This window comes from Sphaerodactylus townsendi, linkage group LG01, assembly GCF_021028975.2.
Source record: "Sphaerodactylus townsendi isolate TG3544 linkage group LG01, MPM_Stown_v2.3, whole genome shotgun sequence".
Taxonomy (NCBI): domain Eukaryota; kingdom Metazoa; phylum Chordata; class Lepidosauria; order Squamata; family Sphaerodactylidae; genus Sphaerodactylus; species Sphaerodactylus townsendi.
In genome coordinates this window covers 156,010,291-156,031,064 of record NC_059425.1, presented here as the reverse complement: position 1 = coordinate 156,031,064, position 20,774 = coordinate 156,010,291, and the positions used below count along the sequence as shown (strand labels likewise).

General features: G+C 40.9%; 1 protein-coding gene across 19 annotated transcripts in view; it reads left to right on the top strand.

The window, feature by feature from the left end:
- The window catches only part of MYT1L (myelin transcription factor 1 like), a 429,027-nt gene that overhangs the window by 281,487 nt on the left and 126,766 nt on the right, over positions 1 to 20,774 (top strand). For 14 of the 19 annotated variants that reach the window (XM_048497977.1, XM_048498011.1, XM_048497969.1 and 11 more), the window contains 2 exons: positions 10,294 to 10,652; positions 15,909 to 16,004. In XM_048497977.1, coding sequence (XP_048353934.1) covers positions 10,294 to 10,652; positions 15,909 to 16,004 — 455 coding nt within the window. The remainder of the gene's footprint in view (positions 1 to 10,293; positions 10,653 to 15,908; positions 16,005 to 20,774) is intronic. The other 5 variants (XM_048498053.1, XM_048498045.1, XM_048498109.1 and 2 more) reach the window with 1 other exon arrangement.

Below are 20,774 nucleotides of genomic sequence, written 5' to 3'. Positions count from 1 at the left end.
TGGGTTGCAGTTGTGATAAAGGAACCCATTTTCTTGTTTACCTGTTCACATGCATCCCATGCAGGCAGCATTTGGAGCCCACAGAAACAATCCAGGTTATTGTCACACTGAGAATCTTCTCTTTTTTAAATTTCCAACAAGTCATGTGTAGCTACCCAGGCATGCAGTGATGAACCCCCACAGCCCTACCACAATATGACCGGCTGCACCTGCATAGCTACGCAGATGCAGCCCGCAGATTTTTGTTAAAGAAAGGAAAAGGACCTCCCTGGAACAGCTGGGCTATGGCAGGCAGATTCTCCCTCACCGAGGAGGCTGGAAGGGAGGCAAATAAAGCACCTCCTGCCTGGCCGTTCCAAGCAGCTCCAACCCAGGATTTTTCAAAAGAATGTCTAGTTTAGCAATTAAAAAAAAATACAGGTTGGGGGAAATAAAATGGGGCAGTCTCATTTTGGAGGCCAGACCTGTGTGAAGTGTCCCCCCCGCAAAAAACCCCACAGGTTTTATAGCAACCCACACCCTTGTTTGTTGGCTCATACAGAATGGGCCCCATCTTCGGCCTTGCTTCAGGGTTACACTTTGAGGTTGCCACATTTTCCACTGTCCTTCCTGAAAGCAGCTGGTGGTTCTCTCTTTTTCCAGGCCAGGACAGTCATCCTTCCTGCCCCTGGAACTGCCCTGTTCCTCACAGTTTGAACATCTCCGTTCCTTGCCTTATTTCTCTCTTTCCAGATTGCTGCTGACAACAAACTAGCAAGACACTGACCTTTCCTTCCCCATTCCTGAAGCTTGCCAACTCTGGTCCGAGTAATTCCTGGAGAGGGCAGGGTTTGGGGAGAAGAGGGAGTTTAGTAGAAATTGGATGCCCACTGCAATATTTTAAGTATAGATTCCTAGGATTGTACCTGGGGCCTTCTGCCACTGAGGTGCTTAGTTTTTTTTCTATACCGTACTTAGTTTTATAATTTAAAGTTCTTCCCTTTAGACGAAAGGTGACGTATAGTGTCAGATTCAGTTATTCCCTCCTGCTGAGCAAGAAGCATTCCTTTAAGTCTTACAGCCCTATTCAAAGCTGAAGTGGATGGGGCACGACACCAGAGTGGTGTTGACCCATCACCTCCAATACAGCTTTCCAGCGGCACAGTGAGCTTGGAAAAGCTCCAACACACACACAACACACACACACACACACACACACACACACACACACACACACACACACACACACACACACACACACACACTGCTGCCAAAAAGCCCCATAGGGCTGACAGGACTTATGCCATCCCAGGGCTGGGGCTCCATGCTCCTGGCCCTAAAACCTGGGAGGGTGCTGACTAATGTCAGCTTTGCCCCTAGGAGCACCCCGGCCTGCCCACTACCACACTGGCATCAGAGCAGGACACTAGCACAGTCCCGCCGCAGCCTGGACTTCCAGGTTTTGCAGCAGTGGAGCAGTGGGATGTGTGACAGCTGGTGCGTCTGCTTCCTCTGCCGGGGTAAGTGCCCCAGGGATGGCAAATGTGCCGACACAAGGCTGTACCATTTCCAAGAGCCCTTTCAGCCCCACCTTTGAATGGGACTGTTAATAGGATTGAACCTATAATATAAAAAATAAAAACAAATATAATACAGTTCCGTCATAACCTGTAGCACAAAACAGCATATAGCTGAATTTTGTCTTGGAAGAAAGCTGGAAGAGGAAGGACAATTTCACATATTTTGTTTTATATTGTTATGTTGCTTTATTTGTAAGCCACCTGGAGCAGGACTCTGAAGAGGCAACATAAAAATGTCCTAAATAAATAAATAAAATACATCTTATGTTAATCAGTATTTATATTACAAAGTCTATTGATCATGGAAGGAGTCACAAAGAAAGGAAATACAGTTTTTTAAATGCAAATTAATAAAGCATAGTATTTTAAAGGACTAGGTTTTAAACAGAGTACTGCATTCTCTACAGTGTTTGAGTGCAATTTCCCCATGACAATAAAAGCTGCAATCTTCCCACCAGCACCAAATTCAGGAATGTAAAACATCTCCATCTTTAAATGCAGTACTAGAATTCAGAATATTACACACTTGAATGATTCCTAACCAGCCATGTAAGATGCAGAACAAGGTTCTATAGTTTGAGCAAGCTGAATGCAAGAATCTTATATCCCTGATTTTGCTCCAGGTTGGGGTTTATTTCCCCATTGGGTTGTGTTTTTTTTTTTGCTTTTTAGAAGGCAATTCAAGCTATTCACTGATAATATTCATCCCTTTACATGCCACTTTCTTTATATCATTTTTGTTGTTATTTTTCCATGTGAGCAAAGAAATAGCTCTTTGTATTGTAGCAGTCCTCATGAAAATGAATGCATTTGTGTGTCCAGAGTATATATAAGGTCTGAACATTGAATGACACTAACATGGCGGGCAATTATTTTGGATAACCTTACCGTGCTGTACAATTGATGCCATAAACGTAATAATTGGTAGCTCAACTTTCAGAAATGAAACAGGAACTAGGATTATGTTTTGACCTACTGTATTCCTGGTAAGTGGTCCACCTGTGTCATCTAATTGTTTTTGTGGGTAGTGTTGTATGACTGACATTATATTTATCCATTGTGCACAGGGTCCAGATCTTATCATTGTGGTAGGAGATCAAAAACATTCTACAGGTTCATGTTCTACGTGCTTCTCACTCTTTGCCTTTGCCATGTAAAATTTTCTCTTTCTTGTATGATTGGTTTTACCCATAGTGTAGGCCTCCCCTCCCAGCTTCAACCCCCCCCCCCCCCGCCACTTCAATTTCCCACCTTCAAGGTATTGAAAAGCAGGAGCAAAACAGCCTTTCCACAGCAATACTCTAGACATTTCCTTTGAAAGTCGCAGTCCCTTGTGGAAAAGGCCACAACAGCTAGGGGAGGCAGCCTAGAGCAGTGGTTCTCAACCTGGGGTACTCCCAGGAATACATACCAGAGTGTTTGGGGATTCGCAAAAAAATTATATAATCGGTTTGCTAATATGGAGTACAATTTTATGGAAATGGGTTACCAAGGGTGAGTGAAAAAAAGGTTTTAAACCACTGGCCCAGAGCAACACCTGAAAGTGATATCACGTCTTCTCCAAAATCCGCTGTCCTTAGGAACCACCCCTAGAATCTTCTGTGCATTGTTTCTATCTTTCCTTTATTTTGTCTTGATCAGATGATGCATTTCTTTGTTGATCTTCAGCATCCTTACCGTGTTGTGAATTTCCCTTTGATTTATTGGGTCTTGTGAAACAGATATTTTGTTGTTCTCTTCTGTTTCTTCACATTTTCTGTTATAGCAGTTCTCTTTGTCTCCACGTGCGAGTCATTGAAAAGTTGCATTTAGAATTCTGATTCCAATTCTGTAATTTTTTACACTTGCTTATTGTCTGTCTTAAGCACTTTTAAGAATTTCTTTGTTCATCTATCCAGAGCTTTCCTTTCTTTTCACTATAGAAATAAAATTTGTAAATTCTTCCTTGGTAATGTCTCAGTTTTCAACCCACGATTCTTCTGATCAATCGTCTCTTTTTTCTAACATTTTTTGTAAGAAAAAGAAGAGTTTGGATTTATACTCTACCTTTCTCTCCTGTAAGGAGACTCAAGGTGGCTTACAAGCTCCTTTCCCTTCCTCTCCCCACAACAGACACCTTGTGAGGTAGGTGGGGCTGAGAGAGTTCCAAAGAACTGTGACTAGCCCAAGATCACCCAGCAGGAATGTAGGAGTACAGAAACACATCTGGTTCACCAGATAAGCCTCAGCCACTCAGGTGGTGGAGTGGGGAATCAAACCCGGTTTTCCAGATTAGAATCTACCTGCTCTTAACCACTAAACCATGCTGCCTCTTAAGAGGTTCCTTAAGGGGTTGGCCAACCTTTGCCACAATCCAAGGCTCCCACCCCTCAATAGAAACTATCCCTGAATCTCTCAAAGCTCATGGGGAAGCCTTTTGATACCATGGCTTCATGTCATCTGGACTTGCTTTCTGTCAGACTCCTTGGATCAGAACCCAATAAACGCTCTGGTTGATCAAAGGATTTTATTGGCAGACTTCAGGGTACAGTAAAGAAGATGACTCTGAGTAAAAGTGTGCCAAGCAATTGATAATATGACCCAGTTGGTTCTGGTGGGTTTTCTGGGCTGTGTGGCCGTGGTCTGGTGGATCTTGTTCCTAACGTTTCACCTGAATCTGGGGCTGGCATCTTCAGAGGTGTATCACAGATGGAAGTCTGTTACACACTGCAGGTGAAACATTAGGAACAAGATCCACCAGACCACGGCCACACAGCACCGAAAACCCACCAGAACCAGTTGAATCTGGCTGTGAAAGCCTTCTACAATACAATATGTCCCAGGTTTCCCACCACCACATGGCAACACAGAAGTATAGCATAGCATAACTGAATCCAGACATGAGGCCCATCCGAGCAGCAGACTCTCAAGGCCCAACCGTTAGCTAGCAGAGCACTTGCAAAAGCGAAAACAACCCCTCCCAGCTTTGTAGCCCAATATCAAACCATGGGTATAAAACAGCTCAGGTTTGATCCACCATTCCTGAAGGTGCATCCAGACAAGGTAGTACTGAGGCCTAATCTAGACCATCTACCTAAGGTGGTTTCACTTTTCCATTTGGGTCAGTTGTCCACTTTCTTTCTGCATCCAGAATCGGAACTGAAAAGAGTCCTCCAATCACTGGATGTTCATAAGGCCCTTTTGTTTTATCTGGAGACAGACAACACCTTTTAGAAAGGATAACAACCTTTTTATTTGCTTCAAGGGGCTCAAGAAAGAGTGTGGTCTTTCTTCCCCCTCACTCTCACAGTGGGTGTGTTAGTTGATTATTAGGGCTTACTCCTTTGCACAAGTGTACTGTCCGTTCAAAGTCTGACCACACTCCATGAGCTCCCAAGCTACATCAGCTGCCTTCATCATATCTGTGGACTGGCTGGACATCTGCAGGGCAGTGATGTGTCCCCCCCCCCCTTCCATGTTTATACACTACTATGCAGTCATCATAGATTCCCGAGAGGAAGCTTCTGTGGGAAGGGTAGTGTTGCAATCACCACTCAGATCATCGTTTTTTTCCTAATAATTTATGGTATTTGTAATAAAACTGGATTTGTACGGTACTTCACAGTGGTTTCAGTGGGCATTGTTTCCGTCTTAGTCCCACACCTTCCATCTCACCTATTCTAAGCTTGCTATTCTCCCATGTGGAGAATGGCCATGAAGGGCATGAAGGTGCAAAAAGCCATGAAGGTGAAAAATAGCATTGCATATACCTGTAACTGTTGTTCACCAAGTGGTCTTCTGTGCAGGCACACACCCTCTGTGCAGGCACACAACTTCCCCACTGTGGACTGTTCCAAATATATGTGTCTGCTTATCAATGATGTAGGAACTAGATCAGGAGTTGGCAACCTTTACCACCCAAGAGTCATTTGGACCCGTTTTCCACGGCCCCGAAGATCTACCAAGCCGGAGAGGTGGCTCTGTAGAGAGCCACCTCCAGTTCAGCCCCTTCACTCACCTTTCCTTCCAGTGCTGCTCTGGAGGGCTGGAGGGACATGCCCATGCTACCCTCTGACCTCCAGGCCATGTGGAGCCGCAGTATAAGGTTGAAAGAGCCGCATGTGGCTCCGGAGCCGCGGGTTGCAGACCCCTGAACTAGATCCACAATGGCAATTGGAGGACTGAGGGAGAGCTCCTTCCCCTCCTTCCCATGTGACCATTTAGGTGGGAATCTTCCCATCTTCTGTGCCAGAAGGGTGGGGTTGCATGCTCTGGAGAGTAAAAAGATTCTTCCAGAAACTTGACAGTCATCTCTTGCACAGTTCCTGCACAGAAGACCATTTGAAGAACTACAGTTAGAGGTCAGCGCAACACTCATTTTCTGTGGTAAACTGTAGAAAGATGTACAGGTTCTATTAACAACAAATTTGCTTAAAATGTAGAATCAAAACAAATGTGTCTGACTAGGGAAACATAATAAAAGAAAATGACACATTAATCAATTGTGTCATTGCTGAAAGACACACTGTACAATTCTGGGGGGGAATACCTGATATGATAGTCATCAATGCTGAAGGTGGAAGACATATTGCAGAAGATACGAAGGCAAAAATATTTACCAATATATAAATATGGGGCTTGTCTCTTGGTCAGTTAAAATGATAGTTTTTTCCTCGATTATTATGATGCAAAATCAGTGGTTGTCAGTTAAAATAAAGGTAATTTAAATATTTGGCACTTTGTGATCATAGTATTGCAAAAGAAAAAATGCCACCCAGCAATCTCTACAACATTTGTAAAGATGAAAATTGTTATTAAAATTTAGGGCACTTAAACGGAAGGGTCAAGGATGATTAGTTTTCTGTCATACGGTGGCAAAAGTGGCTAGATTTTATCATTAAATCCATGGGGCATATTTAAAAGCAGCAATCGTAAAATAATCTTTTTAATTTAAAAATATTGGAGTGTTTTCTTCTTTATAAATCTATATATGTGGGAAGGCAACAGAGTAGATTCCAGTGATTCTTTCTAGCTGTTCAGAGATAGAGGTGTTGATACTGCTGGAAAACGGTTCCCCATATTTCACAGGTAGAGCTGTTACCCTGTTTCTCCAAAAATAAGACCGTGTCTTATATTAATTTTTGCTCCCAAAGATGCGCTACGTCTTATTTTCAGGGGATGTCTTATTTTTCCATGAAGAAGAATTCACATTTATTGTTGAACAAAAAAAATGAACATTTATTATATACTGTACAGTAGTTGTCATCACAAACCAGTCTGTTGGGGTGGGGCCAGGTGAGGCAGGAAGGGGGAGGGGTTTGGGGGCACACATGCTTCCAAACAAAAACTTTGCTACCGGTACGTCTTACTTTCGGGGGATGCCTTTTATTTAGCACTTCAGCAAAACCTCTGGTATGTTTTATTTTCAGGGGATGTCTTATTTGGTAGCTTTGACCAGACTGTGGGCTTTACTGTTAGCAGAGTGGGGCGATTCTCTTCTTTTACGGCCCACTTTCTCTCCCCCATTCCTTCTTATGTACAGTGCCTGGCTTAGAGGCACTGGCCAGCACTCAAAACCAGGGTCAAACCTTACTTCTTTCAAGTAAGTTTTTCTCCTTATGCTTCTTTCCTCCCCGCCCCTCATGCAATGAACCTTGCCCAGGGCAGTTTTTGTGGCAGAAACCTTACCGCAGTGGAAGCCAGAGCATGCCATGTGTCATGCCTCTTGGCTGTACTCATGGCAGTGTGTTCAGGGTGCGTGGTGACAAATTGCAATGTTGTATGAAGGTGCTTCAGCGTCTAGCTTACAGTGCTTGCTCCTCACCCTCCCAAACATCAACTGGACAGCAACCAGTGTGGTAGGCAAGGAGATGGAGGTCGTCCCTTTTGCAAACCTTTGCAAGGAAATGAACTTTCCCAACTTCCTTGACTGGATTAAGGAGGGGCAGAGTTCACTTAAATTAGCCATGGTAGATCAAGGGGCAAAGCAAGTGCACCGTCACAGAAAACAGAACCTTTAAAAAACAGAAAATGAGAGTATAAAGCAAGAACCACTGCAGAGTGAAGTCATTCAGTCAGGCCTCACCCCCAAAGGACACACAGAAGGGAAGATGAGCAATCTTTTGTCTTCCATGGGAGATTGTGGACTAAATGTGAGGAATAGTTTCTTTTTGTCAATCCCATCTCTGTAGACACTAGGGTTGCCAGTCCAGGTGGCCATCATGACAGGAGAAAGAGAGAGAGAGTGTGTGTGTGTGTGTGTGTGTGTGTGTGTGTGTGTGTGTGTGTGTGTGTGTGTGTGAGAGAGAGAGAGAGAGAGAGAGAGAGAGAGAGAGAGAGAGAGAGCTGTAGTCAAATCAGCCAAACTGGCATCCCTTTGGGAGTCCCTCCAATCTCTATAGTAAAAACCATAGTGATGGGGGGAGGGACTTCTAGTGTGTCACCCATAACTTCTAGATTCAGCTACAGTTTCCTTCCCTTTCTTATATCATGACAATCAGCATAGTTGGACAAGTGAGTGGATTAACAGGCAAATGCTTGCTGGGAGTAGGATGTATGCTGAGATTTAATATAGGTAATTAACTCTATAATGGGGAGGTTGCTTCTGTATGACCTATGAAAGGCATAATTTTGCTCCAGAAACACCAAAGAAAGATTCAGATAAGAATATAAGAACATAAGAAAGAGCCTGCTGGATCCGACCAGAGTCCATCAAGTCCAGCACTCTTCTACTCGCAGTAGCCCACCAGATGCCTTCGGGATCTCGCGTGCAGGATGTGAAAGCAATGGCCTCCTGCTGCTGCTGCTCCCAAGCACCTGGTCTGCTAAGGCATTTGCAATCTGAGATCAAGGAGGATCAAGATTGGTAGCCATAGATCTCCATAAATCTGTCCAAGTTCCTTTTAAAGCTATCCAGGTTAGTGGCCATCACTAGCTCCTGTGGCAGCATATTCCAAACACCAATCATGCGTTGCGTGAAGAAATGTTTCCTTTTAATAGTGTCCCCCCCCCCCCCCACCCAGCATTTTCAATGTATGCCCCCTGGTTCTAGTATTGTGAGAAAGAGAGAAAAAATTTCTCTCTGTTAACATTTTCTACCCCATTCATGATTTTATAGATTTATATTTATAACTTTATATATATAATGTTATAGATCTTCAGCTTTAAACTGTCAAACCATAATTATTTTCATTGCTACTTTTCTTTGAAATCTTGTAAATATGCAGGCAACATAGAACTTTTTTTCCAGTACAGAAAAAGTCGTAGACATATGGATACTGTAACTTGTGAATACCTAGGTTAGGTCTCAGGAAGTCAATGTGTATCCAGATAATGAAATACATTGGTCCCTTGTCATATTATTTTGTCACTTCTTGAACAAATCTTGAGGGTCTTCTGCTTCTCCCATACCCCCAGTGCATGGCTAGCCGGTGAATTATTTCTGCTTTTGCAACGTGACATTCAACCCAGCAAAATATGGTTTGTGCTTGCCGTATATCCCAGGTTTCTAAATCAAATTTAAATTGCTGTTTGGAGTTCTGGCTTGCTGAAAAAAAATGCAAACTGTTGTTTACTGGTTTGCAAACAGACTATAACATGCCCCAAAAGCAGATATAAAAAATGAGCTAGCAACTGCATCTGATCTGTTCCTTCCCCTAGAGGTTTCTTGGGCTGAATCTTGAAGTAAATCTCTGCTGATGGAAGGGATATCCACCAGCAAAACAACTTCCTTGCCTCTTCCCTCCTGCTCAAACCCCAACAAAGATCACCAGAACTCATATACAGTTCATTGTCTTGGTTTATTCAAATGTCATGGACGATAATACTATTAACTTTATGTAAAAGAAAATGTATCTGACTTCTTTTTTTTCAGCTGTATGGTTCACATGATCATTTATTTGCTTTTGGTCATTAATTCTGGATATAATTCATTATCACCCATTGTATCGTCGAAGGCTTTCACGGCTGGATTCAACTGGTTCTGGTGGGTTTTCGGGGCTGTGTGGCCGTGGTCTGGTGGATCTTGTTCCTAATGTTTCGCCTGCATCTGTGGCTGGCATCTTCAGAGGTGTATCACAGTGTGTAACACAGTGTGTAACAGTGTGTAACAGACTTCCCTCTGTGATACACCTCTGAAGATGCCAGCCACAGATGCAGGCGAAACGTTAGGAACAAGATCCACCAGACCACAGCCACCCAGCCCAGAAAACCCACCAGAACATTATCACCCAGTTCATCACATGTTACAACTATATATACTTCATTACCAATTTTGAGGGAATGCTTGTTGAACCATCAGTTCATGATTTGAGGAAAGTGTAGATTTGAGGAGAAAGTAGAAGTACTGTGGTGCCCTCTGTAAGAATTTCAAACTTAATCAAAAGGTCAGAAAATTACTGATTTCAATACTTCATTTTGAATATAGCATTTCCAGGTATCAATTATTACAAATTCTTTCAAACCTTTTTCTAGTTGTCCTGTTTAAAGACAAGTGTTTTGTTTGAAGAACGGGCTTTCTTTTATGGAAGCATATTGGTTTGTATCCCATCAATCATCTCAACTAATGGAAGAATTTCTAATGGAGTAGGAAGGAGGAATTGTTGAAAAATGTTTTCCAGTTTCTGTGTGTGTATGTATGCAAATAATTGGGCAATGCAAACAATGACATGCAAATAATGACAAACCGTTCTGTCCTAATTAGCTGTTCATATGTGATGTTACATACAATAAATTGTGCATTTATTTTTCCCAACAGTGTTTATGGCTGTCCTTTGGCAAAAAAAAGAAAGACACAAGAGAAACAACCCCAAGAACCTGCTCCTAAAAGAAAACCTTATGTGCTTAAGGCTGATAACTCTTCCGTAGATGAATGTTATGAAACAGATGGGACTGAGGAAATGGATGAAAAGGAAGAGGAGGAGGAGGAAGAGGAGGAGTATTCTGATGATAATGAGGAACAAGGTGATGAGGAAGAAGAGGAGGAGGAAGAAGTAGAAGACAGGGAAGAGGAGGAGGTTGAAGAGGAGGAGGAGGAGGAAGAAGAAGATGAAGATGATGAAAATGATGAAGTGGAAGAAGAAGAGGAAGAGGAAGAAGAGGAAGAAGAAGAAAGCGGTAAATGAACAGAATATTTGTAAAAAGTAAACACTATGGCAGATTCCACATGGGCCAAAAACAACGGTGTGAAGACGGTGTGAAATGGTGTTTACACCATCTTCACACTGCTGTTTTTGGCCCATGTGGAATCTGCCTATGTGCATTTTGAGTTAATCTTCCAATGTGGTACGATAGGATTTAGCTGCACTGCCTTCATTAAGGCTAACAGAAGTCACTGCACCAAATCTCTGTGCTCCCAATGCTGACAATTTCTCTTGCAGCGTTCTCTTATCAATTATTTGGAGAAGAATTGTCTTCCAAACACCCCTTGAAACAGAGATAGTTCAGTTTTTAAGATGTGTGAGCTACAGAGAACTGCATGCCAAAAATGCCTGCAGAAATGTATTGCTGTATTGATGCTTGCAGTTACTGAGGCTCAGCAGAATACGTGTGGAAGCAAATGGTTATGTGCGCACACATCTGTACCAGCCATTTTCATGTATGTTTGCTGTACTTGTCTGCATCACAGTTGTTGCTGCTCATTTGAATGTGGCCACATATTTGCAGGTGCTCTTGGCAATGCAATTTGAACCTCTTCCTTTTTGAAAACCTAAACTTCACCTTTCAAACAGGGAACAAACGGTGTAGACTTTGGTTCTTTGAGACTTGGATGCTGTGTACTTTAGCTGATTTTATTAAAACTATGGAGACTGGCAGATTAATAATGATACCCCTTTAAAAAATTTCTTTCTGTGTGTACACACTGTATGTCAAATTAATTAACACTCATCTTTTAGCTTGCATATTGCCAGTGATATTAAGTTACTGTCTTTTTATTTTTTTAAAGTCCTTCTAACTGTTAAAACAACCAGTCAACATTAATTTCTGTTTGTTTATTATGCAGCCCAATCCTATGCAGGTTTACTCAGGAGTCCCATCTAACACAATGGGACTTCATCCCAAGTAAGTGCACATATAAGATTGCCCCCTGAGAATCCTTGCAGTAAATAATGCAATGCCATAAAAATGATAATTCAAGCAAAAATCAATGAGCCATTTAAAAAGTAGTGTATTCCCATTTCCAGGGAACATGTTTTTGGTTGGGTACATTTGCCTTTATAACCAATAAAAATATAAGAAAAAGTTATAGCACTCCTCAGTTGGATTCCTCTTAGCAGCTAGGTGTGCACGTTTTTTTTATTTTTGTTTCATAATTATCTTAGGTAGGATGTAGAAGGCTTATAACTTCTCTATTAATTTAGACAATTAATGGCCTTGTTACAAATGTCTTTTTATCCACCATTTTTATACCACATTTACAAAGAAAGACACTAGTCAAGACTGAAAATTTTTCCAGCAGAGCTATAGAGTAGCATTTTTTAAAATATCTATTTGGTTTGAGTCTATAAAACATAGTGGAGAAAGCTAGTTCAAAGAAGTGAACATTTTACAAGTTGAAACACATAATTCTACTCTATAAAAGACAAGCCGTGTTCCTTAAAATGAAACTAACTCCTTAAAATGAAATACTCTGGAAGATGTAGTCCAGAGGGTGCCATTTCCTGAGCAAAGGGGCCAACTGGACTACACCTCCCACAATCCTTTGCTTTAACAACACCGACAGCACCAATACACCTTCCCTATCCACCCCCCAAAGAAATGCAACATTCTCACTCATTCAAAGCCTTGGCCCCACTCACATGCCCTTCCAAAAGCCACCTGCCAGTTTCTTCAGCTGGGGAAAGCGCCTGGGTCCAAGCCTCCTCACAGTGACCATTCAAAGCTGCTGCTCTGGTACCCCATGGTTTGAAAGGAGACCATTAGAAGTGACACTTGTCAGACCTCTCTGCCGTCTGCCACCCAGCATGACACTACTGGGTGCACTGGTTTTGCACATGGGGAAGGGATTCGGACTGCCCTGAGGAGGGTTGGGCACTGACAACAGCAAACAGAGGCGAGAGGCAGGAGTGGCCAGGTCTCTTCACTATCAGGAAGGGGTGGAGGATAAGGGAAAGAAGGAAGGGAATTGTTTGCTTTCCACCCAGCTTCTAACACACCCAAGCCACCAAGGATGAGGGATAAGAGCCAGAGAGTGTGGAAAGGAGAGCCTCTGTGTTGCCCTCTATTTTTTCTTCCTACTGTGGCAACTGCCATATGCCCTGCACAGTCTATGAAGCATCACAGAATCCTGTTGATCTACATGCCTATTTCTCATACATGCAAGCAGGCACACACAAATGCACTCCCCCCCCCCCCCGCCCCGAAATTCAAGAAACCATACAGTGGAGAGAACATTACTCAAAGACCAGGAATACTAAAGAAAAAGGAAGCACTTTTCAAATAGCAACAATTAATGACATCACTACACAGTGACTAACAATGGAACAAGGCTAATAATTTGCTTATGCAGAAGTGTTAACCAGTTTGGCATCTGGTGACATTGTTTTTATTTGGCAAATTGAAGTTGCACCTACCAATATGGACCTTCCATTTGCATCAAGACGACTATTTCCTGTAAAACCTGCCTTTGCTAGAACCATAAATAAATTTCAAAGTTTGTTTCTCCCTGCAGAAAGTAGGTATCTACCTTCCTGAACCTGTACTTAGCCATGAACAGATTTATATTGAATTGTCAAGAGTGCAACACTCTGATGATATAAAAGTTCAAATTGTCCCTGGACCACAGCAGGGCAAATTACTTCCTGATTCTGACATTTTTTTAAAACAAAAAACATTGTATACAAAGAAATCTTTGAATGTTGATGACTGATTTGTACATATTGTATATAATTGATGCATGGTAAGAAAACCATGAAAACCACAACACTATAAACTCAGGAAAAAAATTAAACTGTTATATAAACTATGGAGGTACATGGGAGAGGGGGTCCGTGTCTCCCGCCCTGAGAGGATTAGCATCCTTCAAATGTTTCCAAATGTTGACTTTTAATGTTTCATGAGCAATGAAAGAAATAATCACCACAGTTTTCTAGATCCCACTGTATTTTTTCTTACAACAGACTTTATTGCTAGTCTTAGGAGTTAGGCAACAAAGAAGGAATGCACACTATCAAAAATTATATGGCAGACTAAGAATATAAACACACTACTACCGTGTTTCCATGAAAATAAGACAGGGACTTAAATTAATTTTTGCTCCAAAAGATGAGTCAGGGCTTATTTTCAGGGGATGTCTTATTTTTTCCCCATGATTTTGCTCCCCTCACTTGACCAGATCAGCTGCGCCAGGGAATCTGAAACTAGGGCTTATTTTTGGAGTAGAGCTTATATTTCAAGCATCCTCCAAAAGTCCTGAAAAATCATGCTAGGGCTTATTTTTGGGGTAGGTCTTATTTTTGTACTTGGATTTGTTTGGCGGTGGGGGGGGGTGTTCAACTGATATGTTACAGAATGTAATATTGTGGCTAATATAACAAACAATAACAAACAAACAAAAACCCTGTTATTGATTTTTAGGTATTTCTTCTCTACATAGTAGTTTGTTGTTGGAACCAGAATGTAATAATAATAGGAAAATATTATCTGAGTTAACTGTAAACTATAATATTTTGGTTCCTGATTAAAAAGAAGCAAAAAGCAAAACAAAGGTAGGATTTTAGAAAAGTATGAAGAGACTTATTTGGTTGAACAAGGGAAATTTATTTCTGTGTTTTTACCCTTTTAGAAGTACTAACATAATTGCTCTTGAAGCACAGAACACCAAAACGAAGGCCGGGGGGGCGGGGGGGTGGATACTAAAAAACAGTCCACTGGAACCTGCAAATTCTGGCTCCCGATCTTCCTGGTAAATCTCCAGCTATTTTTGGGACCATTTTTTCGTTATGCTGAAAAATTCCCAGATATATTTGGGATGCCAAATATACCCAAAAAATTACTAATAAGGAATTTTCTGGTATATTTTCAGCTTGGGTATATCTGAATGCACACTCCTAATTGGCAAGGGTTATCTTATTGGACTAAAGGCATTGATGAACCAAATAGAGTTATTGGGCTTCCTTGTTTGAGAAAAGTTATAACTAGTTTAGCAACCCTTGGAAATAATTGCAAAATCCTTTTCTTTCTGAGACCACATGTTCATTACAGCAGTTACCACATTTCGATAGCTAAATAAAGCTGCAGAATATTAGAAATCTGTTTCATTTGCTTAGAATATTCTATCTAATAGGGTTACTGCCAAAGAAACAAACAGCTATGAAAATTAATAAGAGGACTGTGTTGCAAAGGGGGTATTCAAACCTTTCTGTGCTTGTACATGGAGGTTTCTTTTATCATAAAATCATAGAGTTGGAAGAGACCTCAAGGGCCATCAAGTCCAACCCCTGCAATACAGGAATGCATAATCCATTTTATTTCCTGTTTTGACTACAGCCTTTCAGGTTGATTCTCAAGCTGCTCTAGAAAGCTACCCCAAAATATACATTTGGGAATAACTTTTGAGAAAGCATAAGAAGAATTGTATAGAGAAGAACCTGAGAAATTCTGGATGATGGTTGTAAGCTCCAGTCATTGTCCTTTGAATATGTCACTTTCTAGTTGTAAATTCAATATGGTTTCTGAATTATTCTGGGTCTATCTTAGCCCAATTCAAAGTTTTGTAGAATTTAGGATCATAGACCCCCAAAGAAAATAAATGTAGCAGAATACTTCAAAGGCAATTAAACTGTTTCAAACTTCCACTCCTAGTTTTTGATTAAATATATAAAGCATCCTAAAGCAACACTCTTACAAATCTCAAAATACCAATTAAAGAGAATCAAATACTTTTGGAGACAGACTTTTAGATTCATATATCAGTAAATAATTATTTGCAGCAAGACAACAACCTAAAATTCCCATTTCAACCATAGAAGAAGTCCTGTTTAGTTTAGTGGTAAATACAGTAAGTCTCTCTGAATCTATTACTTCAAAAAGTTATCTCACCCATTTGAAATATGCTCCACCTTTAACTGTTCCATCCAGGTCATTAAAGACAGCAGTAATCTCTCCCATTTTCTCCACATCTTATTTTTAAAAGGGGCAGGCAAGTTACCTGTCCTGAAATAACCTATGCAATAAATCTTATGCATCGTGGCAAAATGAATCATTGTGAGAAAAGGGCACTTCTCTGGTTGCCTTTCTCAAATGTGTTTATTGATTAATGTCCCATTTGATTTGCAAGACCAAAGTCGCTGAGGTGTTTCCCCTTCTTCTGGGAGGAGATCACATCAGATAGCTGGTTCCCAAAGACTGTTTCACAAAGCTTTTCTATTATAGAAAGAAATCTCCGCTGGAGGAGCTCCAGGAACAGATGTTCCAAGGCACCATTTAGCCTATATCATATGAAGACATTCAAGATGGCTTGTGCTCCAGGTATTTCATAATCCCCTTAGGGTCAGGAAGAGTCAAGCTCCTTCTAGGACTCTCCAGAGACTGAATTCAAATGATCAAAACCATAAACCATTTCATACAATAATGCTACAAGTTTATATTTAAGTATAGTTAATGGGGGGATTGCTGAGATGTTTAAATCTGGGAAACCTTATAATTATTACATAGACTAGTACTTTTTAAAAAATCAACCCTAATTCATGTGTTCATGAAAAGATATCCATGCCGGTCTCAGAATGTAGATTTGTTTGTCTGTTTTTCAGAATACAACAGGACTAATACAACTAAAATATATTTCTTTAGTGCACAGCTAATATATCTACTGAGAGAATGGGATGAGCTTTATAATTGTGTTTGCCACTTAATATGGCAAATTATAGACATCCCATTAGTCCCACTCAGTGACCATACCAAGAAGAACTTAAGATGTCTTCATGTAACTGCTACTAAGGACACACTTTTAGTTACTATAATGTCTACCATGAAGATGGAAAACAGGTCAGTAATGCCTAATGGCTACTGTAGACTGAGGCTACACAGCAATTTCAGGTTTGAGCACACATACAGCACACACAACAAAACCACTACGTATTACATTTCTACAAAACAATTCAACTTTATTATCTTCTCTGTTCTCCATTTTCTTGAGCTAGACAATATAGAAATACTTTACAGAATCATTAAAAGAAAAGCGCATGCTTTGGTCTGTAAACATTTTATCACCCGTCGAGGGATTTAAGATGCTTGCTTACACAATGGTAATGACAGAGAAACCTTTGCAGCCACTCTGTGTAATGTCCTGTGGCTGGACTGAAAAATGTCTAATCTCTCCTGACATTGTCACAGTTCCAAAGCCATTCATTGGCAAAATAAGAAAAGAAAAACAAAACTGTACTCTTTTGGGGATAAAGAAGACAGGAGAGCTGTGAATTCATCCACCGTTCTCTGAACCGTCTTTGTTCTAGCATGCTCCGCTTGGGTCCTAGGGCCTAGTTCTGTCCCCAAGGCACTAGGATCCAAGCAGAACATTCTAGAACAAATACGGTCCAGGAAATGGTGGATGAATTCACAAATCTCCTTTAATCTTTGTCCTGAAAAGGGTATAGTTGAGGACTTACAGGAAATACCTGCTTTGTGCCAAAAACTTTAGGCATATGCATTGTAGGGACGTTTGAGTCAGACTATTTTCTTTAAGAGGAAGAAAGAAACTCAAATGAATTGCTAGACAGTACTGGTGACTGGTTGAGTGTATGTGGCAATGTGTGAGTATGAGCAATACAATGTGTGTGTGTGAGCATACAAACATGTGTGTCTAGATTCAATTTAAGGGACTTAGTAATTGAAATTAGATTTTATTCACTACACAATGCAAGCTTTACCTATGATCTAAGCTTTATCTCTGGACTGACCACTTCAATTACTATTGTGCTTTGTTGACTATTTGAATTGTATGAGAGCATGCTGAAAGGCATAGCTTTTCAGGAACAGGAGACAGATGAACTCTTACAATCCCTAAGCATATTTCCCCCCCCCCCCCCCCCGCAACTGATAAGGTCATATCTCCATATAAATTAACCTGGCAGATTTTAGTCAAAATTGGTGGGGCTTTTTGGGGCATTTATAGTTCTTCCAGGTAAAGTCACAGACTAATACCTAGATTTGTCTTCAAAAGCTATGGTTATCAGACCTTCCTAACTGCTCTTCTGAAGTCATTTGAAGGCAGTGGTAGTAGATTCCCAGTGTAAAACTGCAACATATTCAAAGGCTTTAAAGAAATCCACAATTTCTTCCTCAAAAATATGTCATGCTGCACCTCTGAATTCCCAGATTTCGTTTAAAATTAAAAGCTTCTCATTCTTTTCACCGCAGAGGTATAAAGAAAAATGAGCAACTAATTGTTGTCTTGATTGGAAAGGAGGGAATAGAGAAGAGAGTGAGAGGCAGCAGCTGAGTCAGTCCACACCTTCCTGTCCAAATTCATTCTCCTCTGCTCTCTTCCATCACCTTGTCTCAATGGGCCTTTGGCTTCTTTCTTTTTTGTTGCTGCCCTCTCTTAAACTCATCGTGACAAATGAGAACATTGGGCAGGAAACTGAAGAGATGTATGGTATTTGGGGGTTGTTGCAAGCTCTTCTGAATTTATTTCAAGTTTTAGGATAATGGGGGATTGGCAACCCTCTCCCCCCTCCATATAATCATGCCCCGTCACCATAAAATATCTAGCCATGGGCCTTCTTGTCATACTTATTCTGCTTCTCCTGTCCCAGCATCACCTATCAATCATAGATTCATTCCATGCCATTTTATTTTAGTCTCCATTAAATCAGCTGTCTCCAATGTGGCACCTGCTGACACTGTTCTGGTGCCCACCAGGTGTTCTTAGAAAGGGGGTGAGACTAGGTGGAGCTTTTGCCCCGCAGAGCTTCTGACTAGCCATTGAAGGTCTGTGCAGATTTTTAAAAAGTTGCTTCAACAGCTGCCACCCCAGCACAAGGATCTTAACTGAATGACTGCGAGTGTATGCAAGCAAATCTATTTAAACATTCACATTTTAGAAGACATCTTGTTTGACAGACCCTGAAATATTGAAGAGTTCTTTTTAGAGTTATGCATAACCTTAATCCCTGTCGTTTTAATGTTGGCTCTGCCTCCTGATACAATCATTTGGGGGAGTTTTGCTCTCCACCCTGTGCGGAATTCCAAAGGGGGCCCTAGTCTCAAAAAGGTTAGAGACCCCTGCTATAGATTTTAATCACCAAGGGTTCTTTTTCCTTTGGGGGTGGGGGGTGGGCGGGTAAAGATATGTATGTTTAAAATGGCTTCTTGGCCTTTTGGCTAAGACCAAATGTGTGTATGCTTAAAAAGAAGATGCAATCTGGGTGTGCAGTTCTGAGATTCTCACAAGGGTTTTTTATTTTATTTCTAAGGAGGGCATCTGCATGAATCTTGAAAACAGAATCACATCCGTTCACTTTTAGTCAAATTACCATTCACTCTAATAAAACTGAATAGCCATGTTTTAGCCCAGATTACAAGTATCCCCTTTGGTACCTGTTTGGGACATTAGCTGGCCTGTATCCTTAACTTTTGCTTTTTAAAAAGTGTGTGGCTCTTATAAGTGCCAGGATATAAGGGAAACATGCAGGCAGTGTTGGATATAATCATTCAGAAAGGAATAAGCCTTGCAGTGTTCTAGTCATGAGCGAGATCTCTCTGGGATGAGATCACCTTGTATAGCCTATAAAGAGAGCAATGATACTGCATTTTACGTTTCTCTTGTTTGCACGTACAGACTGGTGAAGAATGCAATTTGACTTTGTACTGCAGTTATTTGTAGCACAAGTTTTTTTCAATGCTTTTTTGGGTGTATGGCTTTCTGTCCTCTCAGTTGGTTTTCAAACAGTAAAAATTTCTCAGAAGCGTTCTTATTCTTCTACCTATAGGTTAAGGACTTCTTGGTGCAGGGTAAACTAGGAGAGGGTACAGTGTACCAATTGTGACTCTTCCACCAATGATTGTTTTTTTCATTGCTTATCTTTTTGCTTTTGAGACCAGTAGGACTTCATTCTAATGGGGGGGGGGGGGAGTTCCTGCTTCGTTCAATATGCAGAATGTAGCATTGTTTGTTGTATTTTAAAGGCATAAATTAATTGAACTGCAGATCAAGCTATATGGCAGGACATTAATAATATGCTTTGTTTACTAATCCTAGCATGCCCAGTTGTTTTTAACACTCTTAGGAAAAAAGACCGAAAAATCCCTGAGACTGTGAAAGGCTGTTTTTAGTCAAAGTAAACAGTAGCTGGGCTAGATGAACCAATAGTCTGAATCCATATAAGCAACTTCATATGTTCACATTTAATATTGTATCTCATATAAAAGTATATGGAATGAACTGCAGCAAAGAATAGCCCTTTCTGCACAGCACAAATAAAATGTCCTGAGGACAGGGGAAAAACATTTTGGGGAGGAAGTCAACACAGCTTTTCCCCATGATGTCTTCAGGACATTTTATTTCTACTCAACCCGAGTTTTTGTGAAAACACTAAACCAGCTATTCTTTTTTGCCAAGTTGGCTTAAAGTCAGGCTCTGCTTGCTGTGAAGAGTTCAGGAGATGACTTATTTCTCCCACCAAATCAAAAAAGCTCTCACTTTTGTTTTGTTCCGCTGGCCATTTCCTGCTGCTGCTGCTGATTCTTGTATTGTGCATTCGTTTCTTCGAAAACGGCTCATCGAAAAATTTTAAAAATGGGAAAACTATATATTGGCAGGAAGAGCTGAGTTGAACCATGTACTTTTTGGAGCTTAAAAGAAGCACAATCACGATGTGTGCAGAGGAAACATCCTGGGCAGCTTTAGCAATAGCAAATGGCTGGTGCAACAGACGTTTCAAGCAGCAGAAAATGGTTGGTGGAAGAAAACGAATGTGGGAGCTTTTTTGATTGGGTGAAATAAGCCCTGACTGTACAAAAAATGAGGAGCTGAGTTTTTTAAAAACAACACCAGGGCATCTTATTTTGGTTGTGCAGAAAGGGCCGTTGTGTCTCAACGGATAAGAGAAAATGGGTGGCTTATAAAACAAACAGCAAAAAATCTTTTATTTCATGATGGTGATGGTTATACATGATATTTTTATGCTTCTTATTGGTAAGGTGGCTTCTAGCATTCAATGCGCACCTAAATTGCAAGTAGGAAAAAATAGTATTGTGGGTCCTTAAAAGTGAGTGTCCCCAATGTGCGTAGAGGTTAAA